The 26,509-nt window shown below is 34.4% G+C and overlaps 3 protein-coding genes across 4 annotated transcripts; 2 read left to right on the top strand and 1 right to left on the bottom strand.

Annotated features, from left to right (window-relative positions):
- Window positions 1–849: 849 nt before the first annotated feature.
- Window positions 850–3,614, top strand: LOC108210451 (zinc finger AN1 and C2H2 domain-containing stress-associated protein 13). The gene is made up of 2 exons (XM_017381735.2): window positions 850–1,185; window positions 2,626–3,614. The coding sequence occupies exons 1-2, from the start codon at window positions 1,087–1,089 to the stop codon at window positions 3,403–3,405; spliced, it is 879 nt and encodes a 292-aa protein (XP_017237224.1). The 5' UTR covers window positions 850–1,086; the 3' UTR covers window positions 3,406–3,614.
- Window positions 3,615–4,436: 822 nt separating this feature from the next.
- LOC108210449 (protein SEMI-ROLLED LEAF 2) lies at window positions 4,437–15,072 on the top strand. Of its 2 annotated transcripts, XM_017381733.2 has the most exons (19): window positions 4,437–4,775; window positions 5,419–5,493; window positions 5,755–5,870; window positions 6,390–6,504; window positions 6,595–6,723; window positions 8,082–8,129; window positions 8,704–8,879; window positions 9,009–9,205; window positions 9,338–9,630; window positions 10,291–10,440; window positions 10,532–10,957; window positions 11,239–11,388; window positions 11,943–12,018; window positions 12,408–12,532; window positions 12,767–12,964; window positions 13,097–13,231; window positions 13,300–13,422; window positions 13,906–14,076; window positions 14,549–15,072. In XM_017381733.2, exons 1-19 carry the CDS (start codon window positions 4,629–4,631, stop codon window positions 14,705–14,707), a joined length of 3,009 nt encoding a protein of 1,002 aa, XP_017237222.1. In that variant the 5' UTR covers window positions 4,437–4,628; the 3' UTR covers window positions 14,708–15,072. The 2 variants fall into 2 exon arrangements, with proteins under 2 accessions (XP_017237222.1, XP_063946465.1); XM_064090395.1 differs by lacking the exon at window positions 8,082–8,129.
- Window positions 15,073–15,543: 471 nt separating this feature from the next.
- Window positions 15,544–19,072, bottom strand: LOC108215071 (leucine-rich repeat receptor-like tyrosine-protein kinase PXC3). The gene is made up of 2 exons (XM_017387404.2): window positions 16,237–19,072; window positions 15,544–16,132 (listed from the first exon to the last, which is right to left on the bottom strand). Exons 1-2 carry the CDS (start codon window positions 18,566–18,568, stop codon window positions 15,807–15,809), a joined length of 2,658 nt encoding a protein of 885 aa, XP_017242893.1. The 5' UTR covers window positions 18,569–19,072; the 3' UTR covers window positions 15,544–15,806.
- Window positions 19,073–26,509: the final 7,437 nt, after the last annotated feature.

Genomic DNA, 26,509 nt, shown 5'->3' on the forward strand with positions numbered 1-26,509 from the left:
TAGTTATAGACCGCTATCTCACAGATTTTTAGATGTTTTTATGCACAATCAATCCAAAAAAATTGGAGGATGGTGACAATGCAAAACCATGATTACTTTTCAAAAAAAAATAATTAAGATTCGTCATGCTTTAAATTGTTAATTACGTGTATAAATTTATTTTCATTTTTTCACCATGAATTATATTCCAATTTTGCAATTTTATATATTAATATTGGTATTACATCAAGATTTTTATAATATAAATTTATTTTATCCTACAAATATTAATTTTGAAACATTAATATACTTTTTATAGATAATCATAAATTTATTTTATTCTACACATATTAATATTAAATTATTAATATAATTTTTATAGGCCGCCGCAACGCGCGGCTTCTCAACTAGTGTGAAATAAGAAAAGATAAAAAATAAAATTTCTTTTTCAATGTGCTTTAGGTTTTTCTTTTTAAAAAAGAATGAGAAAATTTTGAAAAGAATCGCATTATGTTTTCAGAAGATATTTTCGTGAGAAATTTATAAGAAAATTTTCTTTTTCTTCTCCTTTCGACAAAATACATATTAATACAAGATATTAATTTTCTTTTATTAAAAGAAATTTTGATCATACTTCACACATAATTATTTAAATTCAATCAATCTATTTAGGATAATTACTATTTTTTCCTATATTTAATAGAAATCATTTCACGATTAATATTTCTATCAAGAATCGAATTATTTCAAATATCATCAATATAATACCTTTTCAAATTAGAATTTCTTGCTTTTTTAGGAATTCGGGATGGAACTCATACGATCGAACGGTTGATATTAACACAAGCTCGCCGAGCTGACCAGAAATTCGGTGTACACATTATTAACTCATCCCTCCCCAACACAAAACAGAGTTGAAAAATAAAAAACCACAAGGAGGAAAAAACCAAAGGGAAGACTTTGAATCGACTAACTCATCAACAATTCTCTCTGGAACCTTCGATTCGCACGCGGCAATCGAGGGTTTCAGACATCTACCCCTCTTATCACAACCTTAAATCTTCGATACATACGAAGCATTATCGTCATATTATCCTAGTAATTTCAATGGGGACTCCAGCTTTTCCTGATCTTGGAAAGCATTGTTCTGTCGAGGATTGCAAGCTCATTGATTTCTTGCCCTTTACTTGTGATTGTTGCAACAAGGTATCATCTCTTGTTATTATTGTTTATTATCTCTTTTTTGTATGGATAAATTTGATGTATTTTTGTTGTTTTGATGTATTTTTCTTCAAGAATTGTCAAGATTTTATGTGGGGTTTATTGTTTGATTATGTTTGATGAATTTGTTTGTTTCGATAAAGCTGTTGATTGAGATTGTGATCAAGGGTATTCGAAAAAAACCTATTATGTTAATTACATAATGTAAGATTTATAGGAGTATATGTTGTGTAATTATGAGTTCCCTGCACTTGTAGATGATTATATGTAGTTTGTTAGGGATAAGGACTTGACTACTTTTGTAAGAGAAGGACTTACTTGGTTATGCGGTATTCTCTGTTGGGAATTTTGTTTTGTAGAGAAAACTGATGAGCATTTGCCATTTGTTGGATTACATTGACCTGGGTGAGTCGTGAGCTGTGGCAGAGATGAGAAATTGTTTGAGGGCACTTCTAAGATAGTCTCAGAAAATAAAGATTTTAATCAAGACATGTGTAGGGAATTAAGCGGGTTAAACCAAGTGGGGTACTTATACCCAGTTCCCGCACTTAAAAATATGATCTTAACTTTTCTGTGAAGATCAACTCAGCCTCATGACCTTTATAGATATGCGATACCTATAGATTATACATCAAATTCCAGAGCTCGCAAATGCCTACCCTGGTGTCTACATAGCTCCGCCCATTGATTATGAGGAAGGTAGATTGATAGTGTGAAACTTTTTTAGGTTGCTGTATCTTAGGAAGGGGATTAGAAAAGTAAAGACCGCAACAGTGAAAAGCTAATAGGGGTGCAGTATGATGACCTGTGCCCATTTAGAAGCTGTGCGTAGTGTTTGAGCTTGTTTTATCTTCCTGATTTGTGAGGCCTCTTTGGTGTTGGATATTGTTTCATTGGTTTTAAATACAGACATTTAGTACTGGAGAATGTTCTGTCGTTAAATCTTTGGTTAAGATTTGTTTCTTGATCTATGTTGTTCGGACTCACCACAAACAATGAAGGTTGGAATATAGCATAGATTCAAATGCAAGACTTCTATGCGTTTTAAGCTGATTACAATTGTTGCCGAATTATCAGTTAAAAAATTTGACACCAAATAAATATCGTGTCCGAGTGCCATGCTGTCATGCCAAAGTGTATGACCACAATCTTATATATGGGGTTATAAAATTTTTGACAAATTCTAAGGCCGTAAGTTGTATGAGTGAAGTCAGAGTGTAGGAGGAAGGTATGTTTTGCTTGCAGAGTACTCGCTGCTTAGGTGACCGTGGCCTGGGGTATTTAGGTCTTCTATTTATTTCACTTCCAGGGTTTGTTAATAGATCTCCTTTCCCTCTCACTAACAGCATAAGTAAATACTTGTTTAATCTTTATACACACCACCTTATTTTCCATTGTGAAGATGATGTTTGAACTTTTTGATAGGTCTTCTGTCTGGAGCATCGGAGTTACAGCAAACACCAATGCCCAAAAGGCAACAAACACGATGTTACTGTTGTCATCTGTCCCCTATGTGCAAAAGGAGTTCAACTTAATCCCGAAGAAGATCCTAATATTACTTGGGAATCACATGTTAACACTGATTGCGACCCTTCAAACTATGAAAAAGTCACAAAGAAGAAGAAATGCCCTGTACGTGGCTGCAGGGAGACCTTGACATTTTCAAACACTATAAAGTGTCGGGACTGTACTGTTGAACATTGTTTGAAGCATCGGTTTGGACCTGATCACAGTTGTCCTGGACCAAAGAAACCAGACACAGGCTTTCCGTTTATGAGCTTCTTAAATACAAGTAGAAAAGAAGATACGAGACGTAACAAAGCTCCCATATCGTCTTCATCCAAATGGACATCAACTTTGTTGAAGGCAGCTTCATCTGTGCGAGCCTCGGCTGAAGCTGGAATGACAAAATTGGGCAATGAATTTAGCCAAGCGTTGCAGATAGGCGAAGGTAGCAGCAGCAACAATGGAAATGCAGCTGCTAGCAACGGGCAAATAGAAGCCTGTCCAATATGCCATGTTAGATTTGCTTCAGCTACAAGTTTGGTTGATCATGTGAAGAAAACCCATGAAAAGGATAGCACTCGTCCTAGTGTAATGAAGACGACTCTTGATATCTGCCCAAGGTGTAGTAAAGGTTTCCGTGATCCAGTTGCTCTCGTAGAGCATGTCGAGAAAGATCATGCAGGCTATTCAAAAGCATAGTTGATGATGATTGGAAATAGGGGATGCCATATACAAAAAGTTTTTCTGTTTTTTTATCACAAATTTAATTGGTTAAAGTTGTACACCCCCAAATGCACATATCTATTTGAGTTTTTGAATGTCAGTTCCTTGATATTGGTTAAATCCGTTCTGTACTGTATTATCTTTTCTGGAGCTAGAACACTATGCCCTTTGTTTTATTATTTGTATCTGCAACCTCAACCTCCTTATTACTTATTTAAGTTGTAGTTTGCACCTATTTTTTAAAATAAATTGCAAAACCATATTCTAGTTTCTAATTCCTCTATATTAAATTATTAACATAAAAATTAAAAGACTCGAAATGGATCATGGACTAGAAGAAAAACATAACATTAACTCCAAATTTTAGAATTGAGTAACATATTTTAAACTATCAACCCTTTCACTAAAATTAAACTATTTGAGTTATCTGTAATCTCATTAAATATTTTTTTAGAAGGGAATTTATTTACTTGTATATTATTATATAATAAAAGAAAGTGTCACTTATATATAAAATAATAGGAGAAGAAAATTATATGCCCCCAGAATCACAAGGGAAATTAGTTAATACAATGAACAGACAATAAACATTTGATTTGATTATATGTCAGCTATATCATATCATATAGCAGCAAGATTCAGAGAACACAGGCCAAACCCAAGTGATCATCAATATATCTCCTTGCATGTTCCTGTATACAAATCATATTGCTCATCACAGAAAATGTGAATAACTTGAGAAATACCATGAATTAATTGCTGAGATTCTGTGCACTCATTCTGGATTTTTTCGAAAAATTCTGATAAGCTACCAGCCTTCCGGTCTGCTATTGCATGCATCGATCCGAAGGTCTATTTCTTCACAATTGCCTTCATCATTCATCTTTATCATGTTGTATTTGTGATTCATGCATTGCATCCATTATGCTGTTTAATTAAATCTTGTTCTAGCTGTATTTTATTTATTCCCATTAGTCATTATATATTAAGCTGAACTTGAATTTAAAATTTTCGGTTTGTAGGCTGGTGATGGATTAAGAAAGCTGCCCGTTGGATTTCGAGAGCTTTAGATTCCCTTCTTATTCTGGGGCTTTGAAGAATTAGTGATTTTTCATGATCAAGAAGGGAAAGCAGGCATATATAACAATAATTTCTTGATTTGCACAATATAGGATTTCATTTGAATATATTGTATAGATATGAGTGTTGTTTCGGGGGTTGTTTCAAGGCAACTTCTGCCAGTATGTGGCAACCTTTGTGTATTTTGTCCAGCATTGAGACCGAGGTCTAGGCAGCCCGTGAAAAGGTACAAGAAGCTGCTTGCGGATATTTTCCTTTCTTCACAGGTTAGCTTGATTATTATGTACTTAATGCTTATGTATTTGAGTCTTGTTGCCTTCATCTTTCCGAAATTGATATAGCCAAGTTATATATTAATCTTATATAGTCCGGCCCTCTATAGAACTAGCATAGGTAAAGTACAAAGTATATATGGAACACTTTGGGAAAACGTTCTTAGTAAATTTATTATATGTAGGAGATATACTCAAAATGCAGCGCCGATGTTCTTCAGTAGAGGTACTACTGCACAATTGCGGCTTTGCTGATAAAAATAGTGATAAGATAGCTTTCAACATTATCTTTCAAGTGCTTATAGATATGCTACCTTGTTTAGTTCATTATTTGATAATGGACTGGTAAATTTATGTACTTGTAATTGTGATCTGCAGAGTTGCATCTCATTTGTTCCATAGGTAGGTCTGATTCCACATTTTGTATTTGCAGTAGCAACTTATGACACGTATATATCCCGATAAGAAATTGACGTGCATCTTTAAGGTTATGTTAACTATATTGAAGCTTGAACAATAGTCATACTGTATCCTATTGTTGTTGGAATAGGGGTCTGATATAGAATTCGTAATAAGTTTTTCTTTTCCAATACGACTTGTCATTTTATATTGTTTTTTTAATTATATATGTTCATAGGATCAAGAACCAAATGTACGGATGATAGGGAAGCTCTGCGACTATGCTTCAAAAAATCCTTTACATATCCCCAAGGTAATTCTTAACAATATACATCTTCTCTTAGGTAAAAACTGAACTCCAAGGCTTTAAACCAAGTGCACAGACAAGAAAAATCTTAAAGAGCTTAGGAGTTATAGGAAAGATTATTCTACAGATATATTAAGTTTTTCTGTTATTTCTAAAAAAAGACTTCACCAGTTATCTGACATTTGCAGAAAAAGCTTATGAGCAACAGAGCATTATCGTTCATCATTTAATTAATAACTAACCCCAAGTTTATAATCTGACTCCCAGATATCAAGCTTGCTGGAAGAACGGTTCTACAAGGATTTGAGAACAGAGAATTTCCGCTCGACAAAAACTGTCATGTGTATATACAGGAAGTTGTTATTTTCTTGTAACGAGCAACTGTAAGTTTCATTTCTTACCTATTTTGCTTGCATGTTTATTGTGCCTTATGTAGAGCAGCTGCTACTGTTGAGGAACTTGTTGAGTTGTCATCACCCTAACTTCCACAATTAATTAATTTGTCCCCATCCCCTTTGTTGCGCTCACAAAACCCCAAATAACGACATCCTAATTTTGAAGCCTCTCCTTTAGGTAGCCCTTCAAAACTAAAGAGAAAAAGCTAAACTCAATTCCGTGTTGAAAAAATGATGTAACCAAAAATAAGACCTCACCCCTTGGATCAAATGTCAGCACAAGGAAGTTATACTAAGCAATGACTATTCAGTAATCAAAAACCTATAAGATATTCAGAACAAATCAGCATTCAGAAAAGATACAATGATGTATAAACGAAATTACCCTTTTACCCTCGCTCCTATCTGAATAGAAATAGAAGTTGAATGAGGATGTGCATTCCTGTTGATTACTGCTAAAGCTTTTGATTATAACCCTTATGTACGGGACCTTTGCATTTACTGCAGGCCTTTATTTGCAAATAGCTTACTAAGCATTATGCACACTCTTCTGGAACAGACAGGCCAGGATGAGATCTTAATATTAGGATGTCAAACTCTTTTTGACTTTGTTAATAATCAGGTATCGTGCTTAATTCCCAATATTGTAGATTTTGTGTCCCCTCCATGTCAACAAATTCTCTATCTTTTATATATGATGCTCATATTGCAGAAAGATGGAACTTATATGTTTAATTTAGAAGTATTTATTACAAGGCTCTGCCAGCTGGCTCAAGAAGCTGGGGATGATGAGAGGGCAAACCATCTTAGAGCCGCTGGACTGCAAGCTCTTTCGTCAATGGTATAGTGTTCAGAGCACCCTATCTTGGTTTTATAATCGAATATGTGAAACCTAAAAGAATAAAAGCAGATGTACTTGATAGTTGATATATAGTCTGTTTACTATATCGGGGACTTCTCTGAGTTGTCATATATCACTGTGTCGATGGGATTAAAAAAACAAAAAATCTCCAGAAATACTGGCAAAACAAGTACCCAAAAGTACATAAATTAACACCTATATATTCTTCTTACTTCAGGTGATAAGACATGCAACTCCATTCTATTATCACATGAACTGTGATTGGGAATTCGGTTATAGGCATATTAACATATTACAGGTTAGAAATGAAATTTATTTGCAATAGAGTGGGCCCTGACCATACGGTATATCAGCATCAGATGATGATGAGAGATGTATAGATTCAGTAGATGATATTAGCATTGGAGTAACGTTATAGCAGGAAAAGTGCCTTGGTAAGACACCGAGGTCCAGTGTCAGTGTAAGTTTTGAGGAGTCAGACATGGTTACTGGACCATCTGAACAAGAGATTTATGAATAATTTTCTTATATAGTCAGGTAAAATCTGATCGGTTCATGTCCATATAAGTTGGAATCTTAGAATGCGACCAACAAGATCCAGTTGTAACATGAACAACAGGTGGGAGGTATCATACCATATCTAGTGCGAGCTGCCTCAATCATGAAGGTTTGAGCATGATCACTATAAAAAAATCTATTTTCACCAAGTTAAGACATTTAGCGGTTGTCTGGCTTCATAATTAAAAGACTATTTTCTGTTTTTTGAAACATAAAAACAGTTTTTAGAAAACAATTGTGCTGTTTGGTCTAGTTCTTAAAAACAGTTATCAGAAAATATATAACTAGAATACAGAAAACAATACCAAACAGCCCCATAACCTCCCATTTTCTGGATCCATCCCACATTAATAACTCGACCACTACTGCATCTCCTGTATGATTATTACAAGTTGTTCGTGAAAGTCGAGACTTTAAATGCCGATTGCCGAATAAGTCATTTGCTTAAAATACCAGATATATTATATTAAGAGATGAAGAGAGCCTGCCAACCGGCACCTTAATGGTTTTTTAGTCAGATCATGCCGTAGATAGGACTGTATTCCCTGTTCTACCTTAAGTGAATCCATCTTATATATCTAAGCTACTTTCTAGAAGCTAGCACTATGAGAATTATGATTGTTAAACAGATACAATGAACCATTGTTATTATAAAAAAATTATGCAGTATTACTTTTGTTCCTTAAACATGTCAGCTGCATATGCTCTGCGCAGCATGTTATAATCAAGTATCATTGTCTGCTCAAATATTATAACTCCCGTGTTCTGTTTGTGTGTAGGTCTGTCTCATGGGTAAATATTCTAATATATCCGTGGATTTTGATAATGTAAGCTGGATGCACTTTCAATAATTTTCATTTTGGTTAGTAAATCGACAATATGTTGCCAGTTTTTCTGTTTCAGTGTGCTATATCATAATATTAGAAATTATTTGTTGCCGAACTGCACTTTCATTATATCTTCTGTACTTTGTATGTACTATGTAGGTTTTGCTCGACATGGAAATAAGCATTCTTTAATTAAAAATGATTTGGTGATTATCAACTTAGAGAAATGAAAAACCAAAACAAGATTAAAAAAAACTGAGGTGGTAAGTTTACCTTGCAGCAGATTTTACTTACACAATGTTGACCAATGTCTTAACAAAGACTCTTCATGCATCAAAGCTGAAGTGATCTGGCAATTAAAATATATACAGATATACTTCAGTTTTAGTATATTTTGATTATAAGGTAGAACACCTAACAAATCTCACATATTTCCTCACTATGTTATATGAATAGCACCTATTATCCATTTCAAGGAGAAACATATAAATGTTCTTTCATGCTATGATTTTAAAGCTTGCTATGTCATGACTATACAAGACGATCTACTGATTTTCCATATTTTTGTATTCAGATTGTCTCGGTAGTCTTAGAGAATTATGGCAGTCCAAATAAGGAGTTGCACAATCCCGGCCAGGACCAGTTGGAAACGAGTAAAGCAGAGGGCCGTACTAATCCATCACGAGAGGTGACAAAGGTTCCTTCTTGGAAAATGATTGTGAGTGACAAAGGCGAAACAAATGTGACAGAGTAATTTTCTCCTCCAAAGTCACTGAATGTTTATATCCAGCTTGTTCATCTCACACAGAAAAAAAATTACACAGAGACTTCATTTCATGTGTAGTTTGTATCACTGAGGAAAGAATATTTCTTTTTCAGGGAAGATGCCAAGAATCCCTGTTTTTGGTCTAGGGTATGTTTGAACAATATGGCCAAGCTAGCAAAGGAAGCCACCACTATGCGTCGCATTCTAGAGTCCTTATTCCGCTATTTTGACGAAAGCAGCCACTGGTCTAATGCAGACGGGCTTGCTTTACCAGTCCTTAAAGACTTGCAGTTTCTTATGGATGATTCCGGTATTAATGTTACCTTTTTCGTGTATCATTTTCTATTTCCAGAAGCCCAATCCTTTTGTAGCATGATTAATCCTGCTACTCTTTTGCAAATACATGATGTGTCCTGATTCTTGTCTTACTATATGATTTCAGGGAACAATACACACTTTCTGCTTGGAACATTAGTCAAGCATCTTGATAATAAGGATATACAAAAGCATCCTGATATGCAGCTTGATATTGTTAAGATCACTTATTCCCTTACTCAATTTACAAAGGTCCACCCATCTGTGGCTCTACTCGGTGCTGTAGGCGACATATTGAGGCATCTGCGTAGAAGTTTACAATATTCAGCAGATGATCCAAATGCAGACACCGATGTTGTCAAACGGAACAGAAATTTTGGAGAAGAAGTGGACAAGTGCCTGGTGGAGTTATCACTAAAGGTTATATTAGTTCAATCTTCTTCCTTTTTCAAGTCAACATCAGTTTAAGTTTCTCAACTTGTTCAAGTATTCAAGTTCCTTCTTTATCCGGCCTTTTAAAAAATCATTTAACAAGAATACCTGACTTAAATATTTAAATATACACAATTATAATTGTATTGTTAATTCTTTTATCGAACAAAAATCCCGTGATAGAACTATTTTATTTGGATTATTTGCATTCATGGCCATGGACACAAGCCCATGCTGATATGCAACTGGAAAAGAGTGACATAGATAGTCGAGAAAGCAAACAAAAACATAATGTCAAGATTAGGGTGTGGAGGGTGCTGGAAATAGAAAACATGTACATGGAAGAATTAAATCTCATGTCTTCTTCTCCTAATTGCACAACAATTGCATAAACCACAATGATCAACAATGTGGACCCGATTGTCTAGGTTAATTGAAGTTAAACACTATCTTTTTCTCGTGTGCGAAAAGAAGTAGTAAGCTACAGCTATATGAAAGAGGTAATGAACGGACGATGGTCAAAAAGGAAAGAATGTTATTGAGTGGCTTTAGTGAAAGGATGTAATGAAAATGAAATCCCAACTCAGTTGTTGAACTTTTTACTGGTTTTTTGTTTAAATTGTGTTGTTAAGTGGTAAATAATTACAGGTAGGAGATGCAGGCCCGATATATGACATTATGGCAGGGACGTTGGAGAACATATCACCTGTTACCCTGAGAGCACGGGCAGCACTGTCTGCAGTTTATCGTACAGCTCAAATTATAGCCCCTCTGCCGAATAGGTCATATCAAAACAAGGCAAAAGCTCCTATTATAAGTTTTGCTACGTTTATATTACTTGCTTGTCTTCTCCATTACTCAAATCTGACAGATTTTACTTTTTTATTAGGCATTCCCCGAGGCCTTATTTCATCAACTACTCATTGCTATGGTCCATCCAGATCATGAAACACGAATTGGAGCTCATCGTGTCTTTTCAGTTGTCCTTGTGCCATCTTCAGTATGCCCTCATCAACCAGTGTCAGTGAAAGAACCAGACAAGCTTGCAACTTTTACTAGAACACTCTCAAGAACTGTCTCAGTATTTTCTTCTTCTGCTGCCCTTTTTGAGAAGCTGAGAAAGGAGAAGTCTTCTTCTAGGAGATATCTTGTTCTGGAAAACAAAGATAATGTCCCTAGTGAGGGGGAACAGAAAAACAACATTGGGTTTCTGGAGAGAATTAGATCAACATATAGTGGTACCTCTAGCTCAAGCGATCCAGATGTTCCTCCGTCACAAGAAGAAGATTCGACGGATGATATTTTTAAAGCAGTGGTAGGTTATGAACTTCCCTCAGTATTCCTATATTATGTTGGGAATCAATCGTGTAGACATGATAGTGAGACTTGCAAATTAAAATCATATAACTACCCTGTCTATTATCTAGCAGACTTAAATTTGGAGTTTTGTCCTTCATTACTTTCCTGTTTCTGATAATAAGTAGTAGACCCTAATCTCTTATAATCACGTAGTAGATTATTATCATTCAGTTAAGCCGAGAAATGGGGTTCATCAAGTTGTGTAACTGTTCTCTCTGACCTGTTCTTTAACACCAGGAAGCAACCACCTTAAGGCTGAGCAGCCACCAAATTATTCTCCTTTTTTCATCTATATGGATACAATCAATTTCCCCTGCAAATATGCCCGACAACTTTGAAGCCATTGCTCACACATACAGCTTGATCTTGTTGTTCTCTCGGACCAAGGTAATTGCTGGCTTTGTCACATATTGAATTTTTGTTATGCCATATACAAGAATATGATGCATATAGTATAAGCATATATGATCAAATTAAGACCTCCTCCTAACACCTTAAGATTTTGGGTTGTTTATTTAACATGGTATCAAAGCTTAGTTAGGGATGGGTCTTGGATTTGAGTCCTCCCAAGTCCCATCCCCAACTGTTTGAATGTAATTGTTTGTTTCTCTGTCGACCAGCAAGAAACAAACAGTACACCCACAGATATTTGGTAATTCCAACTAGTTCTTCTTATGATTGATCACAATTATTAATTGTTTCGAAATTTTTACTGCCAACAATACATGCTACTAGTTTACATGAAGACTGTGAAGAGTTTGTCAACTAAATGCATAATTCCTTTCCATATTATATCCCCCCCCCCCCCCCCCCCCCCTCCCCCCCCAAAAAAAAAACACACACACACACAACAGGGTAATAATTTGTTGTTGCAGAAGACATTTTGTGTGTGTGAGTCAAGAGAATATACCACTAATAGTATATGCTATCATAAATTGCAGCACTCCAGCCGTGAGGTTCTAGTACGCAGTTTTCAGCTTGCATTTTCCTTGCGCACTGTTTCTCTTGCTGAAGAAGGTCTCTGCAACCTCTGATTGAGCCTATATATAGCAGAATACTGCAGTCATCTCTTTCTAATGAACGGGATAGGAGGACATAGGCGCATACCGAGACTGGTTTCATGATATTCTTTAATTTGAAAAAAATTGTTAAATGAGTTCTTTTTGCCAGTAGTATGAGTTCTACATCTTCAACTTTAAAGTACTGAATCTTGTCGTAGTTGGTTATACATATCTTTACGATAAGTAATAGTTTATCACCTAAATTCCCTTTTAAAGACTATCAATTCAGATGGTCCAGAGGATGTTGCAGTCACATTATACTGTCATGAAATTACTTTGTTTTTACCATCTGACAATTGCAGCATCAACTATTATGCTCAAGGTCTATCTCCTCTCTTTCTGCAGGACAACCACCACCATCACGCCGAAGATCTCTCTTTATGTTGGCAACTTCTATGATTATCTTTTCATCGAAAGCATACAATATTCCTCGTCTTTATCCCTGTGTCAAGTCTACAATGGCAAATAAAGTATGCACTCAGCTTGCATAAGTTGTTATCCATTAACAGTACTCTAGTTATGTCTTCTTTATCTACAAGTATACTTTTATCTGTTAATTTTTCAGAATCACTACTCTACTTCACATTTTTATGGTTTGCATCTATGAACTTGTCGGAAAATATCTTTATAAACAAGGACCATTATACATTTTAACTTTTTGGTTTCATTATGAACCCTCACTCTGTTTATTACTTATTTGTTAGGTCGATCCTTTTCTGTCTTTGGTTGATGATTGCAAGTTGAAGAGCGTTGACAATGAATCTGGCCGCCATAAGATTGTATATGGATCAGAGGAAGACGATAATACTGCAACGAAGTTTCTTTCTGAACTAGATCTGACTGAGTCCCAGTCTAAAGAATCCTTAGCATCTCTTCTAGTAAAGAATTTGGAATTGTCAGAGGTAAACCTCGTATTGCAAATCAAGCTTTAGGAATGATTAGATCTCTTTCTAATATATTTAAAAGAGCGGAATTTCTGTTCTAATATAATGTGACCTGAAGATTTTCATTTTTTCTCATGCTCTCGGTTGCAGGCTGAAGTATCCGCTGTAAAAGAACAGTTGTTAAAAAGATTTGTACCTGATGACATGTGCCCTCAAGGAGCATTCACAGATACTCAAGAAAAATTATATCAGTTTGGTTCTGACAATCACAGATCTTTGGAAGAGGTGATTAATTCAAAATTTTATTATAGCTGCTTCAGCAGTATTTTTCATCGACTCCAACTATCATGCAGGCTTCTCGATCTATAGAATTGGATGATTCTGCTCGAAATTCATTTAGAAGTGATGACGAATATGCTACTGAAGTGGACATCGGGTTGCCTCACCTGTTGAGTGCCAATCAACTTCTAGATTCCGTATGTTCTTTCATGCCTTGATAATTAGCTGTGTTAAAGTGTGCACCTGCCAGATTTGGATCATGCAATTAGAACTTCTAGATGATGTTCGTTCTTGTTAAGTAACCAGCTCTCCTGAAACCGTAAGGTGCTGGGAGGTGGTCTTAATTCGATAACCTAATATTTAACAATCCTCCTCTCTCAAAGAAGTGAACTCACAGACACTAAAACCAAAGCTTAACAAGGTTTTCTGTTGCCTTTAAGGTTTTAGGAGATGGCTCTAATTGTATCATTATATTCAACAGTCCTCATTTTCATGACATGAAGCTTTGCAGTACACAGGTTATTCAGAGTAATTAAATAAGAACCACCTAATTCATATATTATGTTCTGGTTTTAGAGAATTCATGTATTTAAGCAAACCTATCGGCCACTGATCTAGCAAATTATAACGAACTTGCTCAAATAAAAACCTCACGTGACTTATGTTCGGACATGTACCAGGTTCTAGAGACAGCTCACCAAGTTGCTAGACTATCTAGCACCAAATCTGATGTCCCTTTCAGAGAAATGGCCAATAACTGTGAGGAACTATCAAATGAGAAGCAGGAAAAGATGTTTCACTTGATGAATATCCAAAGAAAACGAGATAAGCCAGGGGATTCTTATCAAAAGGTATCAATTTTTTTTCAATATCTTCACTTATACGGGCATTCCAGAGTATCTATCACCGCATATATTCCAGAATAATCGCGTGTACTTGTGACTTCTAATTTGCCCATATAAGCTCCAGCGTGTTTCCTAATTCAATTTTCTCGTGCAAATGTATGATGGTGCATGTATGTAGCTTCTGCAAAGCTCGTGTTAGTTTTACTTTAGGGTTTTACTTAGAAACTTGCAGTTATTGCAGAAGGTGTCGTATATTTAGGATTAAGATTCGTGTTCTTACTCTTGTTTCATGTAATGCAGCTTACTATAGCTCCGTAAATTCACAATTACTGGTAACATCTTGCATGATATTGGTTATTTTTCGTTGATAATACCTCTGCAGTTATAGTTACAAAAAGCTGATCATATATTTCATATGTTGCATCTCGGTTTGTTCATGAACTACAATAGATTTTTTATTGAACTTGTTCCTCATCAGGATGGTAGCCGCTATATTGACCAAAACGAAGCTGCAGTCTCTAGTGAATCATTCAGGGGCACTGTTCCGGTGCTGTCTGAGTACCAACATAATCCTCAGTCTTTCAGGCTACCCAACTTAAGCCCATACGACAACTTTTTAAAAGCTGCCGGATGTTGATACTCAACAAGTGTGGGAAAAACCTCGTGTTATGGACCGCCGACTTCTACCCTAGGTACTAAACAGCTTGTGTGCCTCAAGATTCCGAAATTGTCAGTTCTGATATATACGCCTCTTTGAGAGCTTAATGAATAGGTTCCAGCTCCTTAACAAGTATTTTTCTCTGTGTCACTCATGTAGAATATGTTCAGGACCAAGCATGTCGCATTGAGAAATTTTGGCAAGTTGGCAAGTTCTAACTGTTGTTTGTTATTATCTAAATATTTTTCACAACTTTTGAGTGTATATATTAGGTTTAGAATCATTTAAGTTATAAAAACCCATTTGTTAATTTTTAAAAGAAGTTTTAGATATGATAGAGGAGTTTTTGTTGCGTTAATTCTAATGTGGTAATTTTCACTGTTCTGAATTTTTCTGCAAGATTTGTTTCATTAATACCATGGGACTGTCTGAATCATGATTAACGAGAATCAGAACCCCAAACTCTATGCTCTGGTGTTTGGATTAACAAATTTATTATATGAAATGGAAATCTCATTCCAATTTAGTAGGTAAATCATTCCCGTCACATCCCATGGGTTACTTATTCTCTATGCCTCATTCTCATTCCCGCCCACAATCCAAACGCCCCAAATGTTTTTGTGCTCGTAGTCGTATATATGATCAACAAGCAATATCATCCGATGTGTTCCTCGGATGCTTGGGCAAAGTTAGGAAAGGTAACAATAGATGCTATTTTCCTCTGATGCTTGGGCAAAGTTAGGAAAAGTAACAACTACTATTGCTAATGTCAAGATCAGTTGCTACACAAAGACTAAGAACAAACAGCAGTAACAAAGAGTAAAAAACCTTTGATGAAGAACTCGTTTTCATTCTTTCCCATTTGATTCTTCATCTGTTTTCGGTGTGAACAAATATAACATGACACCATTTGCACATATTCTGATACAACTACTGACCTAATGTACAATATGCAATCAATCTCATGTTGGTGACGGTATAAAGTGGATAATTGCATTATGGATAATGTGGAATCGTAAAGCAACCACCAGAAGGGTGACAGAATGATTTGAAGCAAACCTGGGCACATAAATATCACTTAGTTTTCTGTGACCTCTTTAAGCAGTTCAACCACCTTTTTCATTTTTGGCCTCTTAGCCGGTGTGCTGTCGGTACAGAGTAGAGCAATCTTCAAGGCTGCAAGCATTTCTTTTCTCCATGCAAATGAAACAGTGCTAAGCCTCGAGTCAAGTATCTGTTCTGGAGTCTCCCCTCTTGCTGCTGCACTTTGAACCCACTTCACCAAATCCATACCATCACCGAATTCCTCATCAACTGGTAGTCGGGTCGTAAGAATCTCAAGCAATATCACTCCATAGCTATATACATTTCCAGGAGCTGTTACTTGCATTGTATATGCGTATTCTGAAAAGCAATTAAGAACTAAGATTAAATAGTGGAAATTGAAAATTTCAGATGCAAAAAGCACCATGAAGCAGGTTTAATTACAAGGTCTGAATTATAAATACCTGGAGGGATATAGCCAAATGAACCTGCAACAGCACTAATACTTGCAGTACCTCTTGAAGGGTCTAAGAGCTTTGATATTTCAACCTCACCAACCAATGCCTTCAAGCTGGAATCTAGAAGTACATTACCTGAGGAGATATCTAGGTGAATAACTGCCACATGATGAAGGAAGGCTAACCCCTCAGCCACTCCAGTGGCAATTTGTAGTCTTGTTGGCCAATCTGGTTTATACTCTGGTTGCTTTGATGAATCATGAAGATACCGAGTCAATGTCCCATTGGGAAAGTACTCGTGCAATAGAAGAGCTACATCTTCATAGATCACATAACCAATGGGTCTAATTAAATTATCATGAACAAGACGACTTAACCTTTCAAGCTCTCTGATCATTTTGTTCTGATATTGAATTATTGTCCTATCCACAGAATTTAGTCTCTTGACTGATAAAGTTATCCCAGAAGGCATGTCTGCCTTATAAATGGTGCTGAATGTCCCACTGCTGAGCTTATTTTCTTCTTTCATGGTTGCTTTCACAACAGCATCAAAATCTATCGCTTGTTGGAGATTTTCAACAAAAATTTGTCCTGCTAAAATCAGTGGTGGATTTTTAACTATATCATCAGAAATTCCTGCATCTTTGGCTGCCTTTTCTTGTCTCTCCCTCATCATAAACAGCATAACAACAACGCTCACTGATACAAAAACTGCCAAACCTGAACCAATAACGGTTAAAACAATCCTGTAAGAAACACTATGATGGTAGTAGCTCTGGTGGTCAGCGCCATTTGAATTGCTACATTGAGAATTTAGTGGTTCACCACAAAGCCCCTTATTGCCGAAAAAGCTTGAACTGGCGCTTTTTTGAAATGGCACAAACGTAGGTATTGGACCACTGAATTGATTGTTCGAGAAATTGACTTCAATCAAACTTATCATGCCCCTGAGCAGCGTGGGTATACTGCCTGAAAGTTGGTTATTTGAGACATCTAATGAAACCAGCTTATCGAGTCTACCCAAATCAGGAGGCAACTGACCTCGGAGATGATTGAAACTCAAATTCATTGCTATCTGCAGGTTCTTGATATGACCGATCTCCGGAGGAATGTTTCCACTGAGATAATTACCACCAAGCTGCAGTTCAAGCAGTTTGGTACAATTACCTATCTCGTGAGGTATCTCCCCTCGTATAAAATTCTGACTCAACAGCAGGTACTGCAATCTTGATGAGTTGCAAATATCGTCCGGTATAGTGCCATTGAATTTATTGCTGCTCAGGTCAAGCTTGTTAAGATTCTTTGACCTGAGAATTGATGCAGGAATCTCTCCAAACAAACTATTTCCGGAAACAATCAATTCCTGCAGATTAGTAAGCCCTCCTAACTCTGGAGGAATTCTTCCAGTAAGCCCATTTGAAGCTAAATTTAAAAGAGTGAGATTAGAGCATTGAGAAAATTCTGGGACAATCTCCCCGGACAAATTGTTGTTATCTGCTTCAAAGTACGTCAAGCCACTAATGTTTCCGACTGATGTGGGGATGCTCCCAATTAATAGATTGTTTCCGATCCTAATACTAGACAGGTCTTTGCAGTTGCCTATCAATTCAGGAATATTACCAGTCAACTTGTTTTGTGTGAGAACCAATATTTCAAGTTTTTCCATAACAAAAATACTCTTAGGTATAGGCCCTTCAAGCTGGTTGGAGTGAAGGTTCAACACAGCAAGTCCCGAAACAGAACCTAATCTTTCTGGAATTTGACCAACAAACTGATTCTCATAAGCAGTAAAAACTCTAAGATTGGTCAAATTTCCCACCCAATCAGGTATAGAACCAGTAAACTTATTAATAAACAACTGCAAATCATGCAACTGCTCTAGCCCCTCGAGCTCATCAGGAATATCTCCAGTAAGCAAATTATTAGAAAGATTCAAAGACTTGAGATTTCTAAGCCTACCCAACTCTTTAGGAACTGAACTTTCAAACTTGTTAAAAGACAAATCAAGAAACTCAAGCTCAGACAAAAATCCAATTTTTAATGGAACTAACCCATGAAAGTTATTATAAGAAAGGTCAAGCCACTTTAAGTCTTTAAGCTCAAAGATTATAGAGACATTACCTTGAAGCCCTTGATGAGAAAGATCAAGCCTTTCCACTTTAGAATTGTTCAAGCCACAGCCAATGCCAGGCCAAGAACAGTGATTCTCTGAGCTCTTCAAACCCCACTTAGACACACCCAACTCTTTACTAATTGCAATCAATGTGGTCTCATCATCTTGTGAAACCACACATGACATTGATAGCAAACCTATTAGCATAACTATAAACAAATCCATATGGGTTCCCCTTAATTACTCTCTCTCTCTCCCCCACTCTCTCTCCCTCTCCCTCTCTCTCCCCCCCCTCTCTCCCTCTCCTTAATTCTTGAAAATGTATCAAACACAGAAAAACCAAGCCTTGATTTGGGGAGAAAGTTGGGCCTTGCTTAGTACTCTTTGATGGGTCAAAACTCAAGAAATGAGCTACCAGAATAAACAAGTGTACAAAAGAACAACAGTCCCATGAAAATCTGGGCACCAACTGGTAGAAAAGATGACTCTTTTTTCTTTATATTACACACACAGACTCTAGTAGGTTCACACATGAAGTAAACAAAGAGAAGAAGAGGTAAAAAAACAAGTACAAAGTTCAAGTAAGAGATGTTTTATTTCTTGTTCTTTTGATGAAAGCAAACTGAGTAAAGTGAGTGAGTGTGTGTAATGGAGTTGAGTGTGTGTGTGTGTGACAGTGCTTGTTTGTTCACGAGAAACGAACAGTGTAGTTTATGTAATCACTAGTGAAATTCTTGGACTGTACAAGGCCTTGGATTCTTTATATTTTAACTATTCATTTGTTTTTGTTAATTTAATTTTGGCAATCACATTTTCAACCCAACTTTTGGTTAAAAGTTCTAAAACCATTTATTAGCAAGTATTTTAACCATTTTTTTTATTATTTAAAAAAATGTGATTAATTTTTAATTAAAATTTTAATTTTTTTATCAACTTACGGATTACACTTCTATTTAATTAAAAATTCTCGATTTATCAAAAAAATCTCAGATACTATTTGATAAATCTTAATCGATAGATTAATTAATTAGTTTCAATCCATGTTTCTAAAATGTAACAATAAATATTAAATTTGGATTAATACTCAAAATGTTATAAAAGTAAAGAAATGTTATATACAGTAACTAATTAATATAATTTTAATTGAAAATTATATTATTAAATATATTATAATATTTTTTAAAAACTAAGAAATTTTCCGAATCTCCGATCCCATTTCTCATGGGGAGCGGAAATTAGAGAGCGAAAACTCTCGTTCGAGGATGGAAGTGGATTTAGAGATTAGTGCGTGATAGCACGAGGATAGAGATAGATTTAGGGATTAGTTCGGGGATTGGTGCGTAATGGGCTGATGGCACTCTCAGTCTAGGCGTCGGCTCAGGTGGTGGTCTAGGACTTCCAGACCACGACCTGAGCCGACGCCCATTTCTAAATTATGCTTGTGATTTGAGTCAAGTGGAGTGGTTTGGACATAAAAACGAACTTACCTAAGATTGGTTCGAACTCGAATCTCGACTCATTATAATTCAACATTTATAATTTTAAGTATTATTTATCAAATACATACATATATATATATATATATATATATATATATATATATGATTAGATATAAAATTTAATTTTTATATTATTTAGTTGCGGGGGAGAGTATACCCGGCTTGATTTGTTTAAACTCAACTCCGATGACTCGTAAGCCTGTCTCATTTATTATATAATCTATGTACGAATAAAATTTTCAGCTCATTTGATTAGTTAAATGAGCGGTCGGCTCGACTCATCTAAGTATAAATTCAAATTCAATTAACTAATATCGAGCTCTAATTGACCAAGGTTATAGCCTACGAACTATATCCCGTTTTATATAAAAATATCTACGTTTCAATCTTTAAAATATTTATATATTATCATATAGAAAAATCCAGCAGAAAAGTATATTATATTCTTTGAAAGAATATAATATATTATAGTTATTATTAACTATAATTCATCAAATTACATTTAAAAGATATCATAATGTCAATACGATGGCAATGGAGGAGAAAAATGTTATAATCTAGCGAATATGTTTCTCATGGTAATTTATTCTATTTATTATTTTGCAGTCCATCTTATAAAAAAAATTGTGTATGTACGTAGTGCCCAAAACAGAGGTGCCAAATTCATCATAATTGAGTAGGGAGGGGCCTAGAGGTCGGCTTTTATATCAAGTACTCACCCACTACCATTTCTTTAAAGAAACATACTACTGTGTTCTTTGTGTACGAGAAAAGACCCCATGGTCTCCCTTTTTTTTATTCCTTCATAAATAATTAAATTAAACAATTCACCACAATTACTACAAAATCTTATATATTCTTCCCCATTCAACTTTAGCCTCTCTACTTTCTATTATCCACATTCCCTGCCTTTTTCTCCATGCATTAGCATCAACAAGTCATGTTTTCTGGTTCTGAATCTTCTAAATCATTTTGCACGATATTCGGATCTATTTTTTTTTTTTATGATCCTTTAGATAGAAAAAAAAAAAGATAATTCTTTTCATTAAAAAAAGGAGGTAGAGCTTTTCGATTCTTCCTTGGAGTTGTCATGGTAGAAATTCCGTTTTGCTTCTGATTATAATATACTAAAATCTAATGATTTTCGATCAAATGATTCAATATTTCCATTTTTTAGTATAATTTTTCATGTTTATTTTATGTATTAGAGATTATTATAATACCCTGTCTAACTCAATGTTGATATAGTAAATCATAAAACATTTATAATCAAATCAAATTATTGTTAGGGTTGGCGGTGAATCGTTATTATTTCTGAAAGAAGTTGACGCTAAATTATAAATAACTTACAATATTATGTTGAATTTGTGATAGAATTCAAAACAAATTTTAAAATACTATCAAACAAAAATATAAAAAGAGATCGATGCTCTTTTTAGCAGTAGTTGATGTTAGGTTTCAGTTCTTCAGATTGGTTCTCTTAGGTCTTGCATGGAGAGGAAGCCTGTAATGTTTTTGTTTAATTCTATTTAATGGCTTATCAAAAAAAAAAATCATAGAAAGAGATTGGACGAGTAAGTTTAATTATCAATTTAAATTAAAATTTTAAAATATTAGATGAACGGACATATAATATCGTAATAATATAATATCCAAATTTTAGATGAACGGCCATGATGAATGTGCGTGACTGCGACTTAAAAATATTTCAGTTAAATTTTAAAAGGTTAGAGCATTCACATCCGGCCCCCAATCCCCAACCCCAAAAACTTACTAAAAATAGTAATCCCTCAAAAAATTTTACAAATTTTTAAAAATTTCTTCCATCCCATTCCCCATATTCAATCCCTATTCCCCATAAAAGTATAAGATAACACATGAAATTAATAAAATAATAATGAAATGATAATGAAATGATAATGAAATGGAAGATGAATAGTGTACGGGGGATGAATAGTGTAACCCCAAATATGAGGATTTATTTCTAATCCCCAAAACCAAACCCTATTTTGGGGTTCCGGATGTAGAGTACATTTTGACAAAAGTTAGTAGATTTCTTTAAATTATGAGGTTGGGGTTGACTTTGGGGAATGGAATGAGGATGCTCTTACAAGTGCATTGAGTAGCCGCAGCACCTTAAAAAGAAGCTGGAATTATCACAAGCAAGAATCACTTGAGAGAGTTGATAAAGCTATGAATGAGAATGATTAAATTTACAAAGTGAAGTCATTAGTCAATTATATCTGCCATTAGAGATTAGTTAGTCAGTTTAATCATCATGCCGAGTGCATTTAGCAAAGCGCATCAATAACAAGTACCCCTTGTTATACTCTCGTTATGTTTTGACGTACAAAAATTAAAAAAAAAATAATTTACAGCCTTACGTATCCATATAAAATTTGTGAGCATGATTAAATAATTCAAATGGGGCTCATCTCGACAAGTATCACAACATATATTGTTTGACAAACAAAGTTTATGGCCTTCTTTTATCAAGAAACGACTTTTACATTTCTTAACTCGTTTGTTTAAAAGGTCACGAGTACTTATAAAAAATCGAGAATGCTAAATTTTGTGTGAAGACTTCTAGTTCTTTTCTAAAAAATTTAATCACTTATAAGTCTTAATTTATTTCTCACTTCTAATCCGCTTGTTTACTTAATCAAAAAGCATTTTTTTTTTTAAATTTGCCCAAATGACCCATAAATATTTCAAATTAATTATTGGTTTTAGTTAACAGGTACTCATTTAAAAGGCGTAAGAAGCCTAAATATCTCAAATTAATTTCTAACCGTAATTCACTTATGAATTATGACTTATTTCTAATTTTAAATTTATTTTTAATTTATCACTAATAAATATGTTTCATTAAACTTTAGGAGTTAGGACAGGAGTTTAAGCGGAGACGCTCCAACTCTTCTTCCACAGGAACAATCAACTTACAATTTGTACAAATTACAAACGAAATCTACAGAGAAGCTGGTGGGCCAAAGGGGACCCATGATTTGAATAACTGGAGGGTGTGGCCTGGTGGGCCTCTTGGCATCGTCCACAGAAGGCCGGCAAGGGCATGTTTTGGTGACAGGCTCCATTTTTTTATATATGTAAACTAGTTGAGAATCCGCGCGTTGCGGCGGCTTATAAAAATTATATTAATGATCTAATATTAATATTTATAGAATAAAATAATTTTATTACTGTCTATAAAAAGTATATTAATGTTTCAAGTTAATATTTGTACGATTAAATAAATTTATATTATAAAAATCTTGATGTAATTCAAATACTAATATTATATATAAAATTGCAAAATTGGACTATAATTCATGGTGAAAAAATGACAATAAATTTATACACGTAAATAACAATTTAAAGCGTGATGAATCTTAAAATTTTATTTTTTTTGGAAAAGTAATCATGTTCTTACATTGTCACCTTCCTCTAATTTTTTTAGATTGATTGTGCCCAAAAACATTTAACTTAAATATAACTACCCTCTTAAAAGTTGCTTGAACGGAGCAAACATATAATGCATGAATAATTTTTTCATGTATACAAAGTAAATAATATAAAAATTAACAACAACAAACATGTCCGATGAACAAAACAAATATTATAAAAGAATAACCAACAAACATACATCATTAATAGTTAATTTATTGACATCAACCATCGATATCCTGTCAAGACTATATTCTTTTCCCGTGTTTGGATTTGTCGACTCCAATATAACGGTCTATAACTACATTTGCTTGCAACAACCTTTACTGTAACAGCCTTCACTTATCGTTGCAGAATAACGACACCTCCGAGTTAAAAATCGAGCAAGAGAAAGGTATTTCTAATTTTTGATATTTTTCATCCAAAAATTTCAGAAAATTAAAAAATAAAACGGAGCGATGTGAGAGGCACCACTTACACGCCCCTCGCTTCTCCTTTAAAAATCGAGTAAGAGAACTATCGGGTAGATTTGTGGTATTGAGAGAGGAGGTTGTGTTTTGATGATCCAAAATACTACGATCTATACGGGTATTTATAGGTGGAGAGAGACTTGTTTGCTACTCTTTCCCATAATTAAATAATCTGAACAAAATCAGATTAAAATTTTCAAGCTACTATATTCCATAAATAATCTGTCTTTCCCATAATTGAATAATCTGAAACAAAATCAGATTAAAACTTTCAAGATACTATATTCCATAAATAATCTGAAACAAAATTGAAACAAAATCAGATTCTGAGACTTGCTTCTAATATACCCGAAACTAAAAAAGGTAGTTCTAATTTTTAATATTTTTCATCCAAAAATTCCAGAAAATTAGAAAAATAAAACGGAGCGATGTGAGAGGCGCCACCTACACGCCCCTCGCTTCTCCTTTATATAAGTATATTGATTATTCTGTTTAAAAATATATAAATGTACGAGTCAAATAAATGAGCATGTAATTGTGTTTAGTATTTAAAATTCAAACTTAACACATTTTAAAACAATTTTTTGAGCAGTATAATTGAAGTTAGTGGATCTTAAGGAAAAATATCAAGTTGTAACAAGTGTTGGTCATAAATGTTTAATCATTACTAGATTTGCCTGAAAATTGAAATAAAAGAGAGAGCTTTTATCGGTGGCGGATCTGACTATAAAGTTAGGGGGGGTCAATTTTTTTGTAAAAAAAATAAAAGGGGTCACAAAAAAATTAAGGGGGGTCAATTTCAATTTTACAACCTAAAAATATGTATAATATTAAAAAAATAAAAATTAAGGAGGGTCAGTTGCCCCCTCTTGCCCCTTCTAAGATCCGCCTCTGCTTTTATGGTATAGTTTATGGATACATGGAGGGGGAAGACTAGTAATAAAAGAAGCATGGTACCGGGATTATATTTATCGTATTATGTTTGTATCATTTTCATTTATATAGTTATATAAATATTTAATATCAAGCTAATAGTCAAAAAGATATATAAAATTAATAGCTAAACTGATATTTTAAATTGATTAAATTTATTGAACAATAGATAATCTAAATAAGAAAATATATCTAATTCATGTTTTTTTTTTTGTCAGGATATCTAATTCATGTTTAATGAGTCTAGTATAGGAAGAAAAAAATTCTTTCTCATTTCATTTCTTCAGGTGATGTTAGAATTTATTCTCGTATCATTCATTTTCATTTTCGAATATAACTCATGCTCCAAGTCGATTCTTATATTTATCTGGTCACCAGCTCAACAACACCGAATCATATGAAATCTGATTAGACTAAATTAGTCATAAGAAAATAAAATGAAAGCGGACCCGAGAGGAACAGAGGTGACATCAATCATAGGGCTGAGCTGTGTGACTTTAAGATTGAAGATTGAAGTCTCTTTTGGCAAACCAGACATGCATCATGCTCCTTCTATCATGCCTTGTCTCACTTATTTGAAGCATCCCCTACTTTCTTTCTTTTCCCACTCCTCTCCCCTCACTTTGCCCTCTCTCTCTCTATTTATCTCATGGCTTTACACTATACGGTAAAATCTACTCCCTCTGTCCCATTTAATTGTATACGTTTCTTTTCAACCGTTCGACACGCATTTCAATGCTCTTATAAAACATAATTCCGTAACTTCTTTTTTAGATTTTCTTTTTCTGAATAAAAATATAACATCCAAACTTTAATTCAGAAAAAGAAAATTTTAAAAATAAATTACACAACTACACTTTACAGGAGCATTAAAGTCCGTGCCGCGTCCCCGTCCCCCAATGTATACTACTCAGGGGGACGGAGGGAGTAACTAATTTGATAATTCAGGCTGTATTGTCGTTTAGCAAATTTAATATTTTTCCAATTTACATATAATTTTTTTTCATATACACATCTAGTTCTAATTAATTAACTGAATAAGGATTGTTAGGTATGGAATTGAAGTTAGGAATCCGCCACCCGGTAAGGAATGAGTCACAGTAGCACGGGCCAATAACATCTCCAATCCTCTAATATTTTTAGTAAAAAGTTAATGTCATATTATTTTTTGACACGTATTTCCAAACTATTATAATGTATAGTTTCATAAAAAAATTTAAAATTTTTTCTTGAATAAAAATTTGACGTTTAAACTCTTGTTTAAAAAATAATTTAAAAATATTATGAAATTAAATTTTATTTCTAAAATTACGGAATGCATGTTGGACCTCAACTCAAATATATCATATGGGCTTAAAAGTTACACGACTTTGGGCTTCTACCATTGCAAAATGAGAACTGTACACACGATAACAAACACATAGCTCTTAGCAAACGCTCCTGAAAAAGGAAAAAAAAAACGAAAGATCGATGATTTTGGGTAACAGTTTGTGCAGTCCGTAATTGAGTTGATTTTGTGTTAAGTTAAAATTATTTTAAATCGAACAAAACTGAAAATCAAAGGAATATTAAATAAAATTCTAATTTTAGGTTTTTAAGGGTCCGGCCAGTGGCCAGTGATTTTCTGGTCACTTTAAAATTTTATTTCACTAAATCGGACCAAATTAGGTCTGAGTCTCATATTTTCGCCTAAAAAAAGAACTCAAAAAAACCTCTTATCAATTGTGATAGAAAATTTTGAAAAAAATTGAGGAAGTGCAAAATTGTTATGATGAGATTTGAGAAGAAAATGAGGAGATAAAATGGAGCATTCCATCTCAAAT

The sequence above is a fragment of the Daucus carota genome, chromosome 3 (assembly GCF_001625215.2).
Source record: "Daucus carota subsp. sativus chromosome 3, DH1 v3.0, whole genome shotgun sequence".
Classification (NCBI taxonomy): domain Eukaryota; kingdom Viridiplantae; phylum Streptophyta; class Magnoliopsida; order Apiales; family Apiaceae; genus Daucus; species Daucus carota.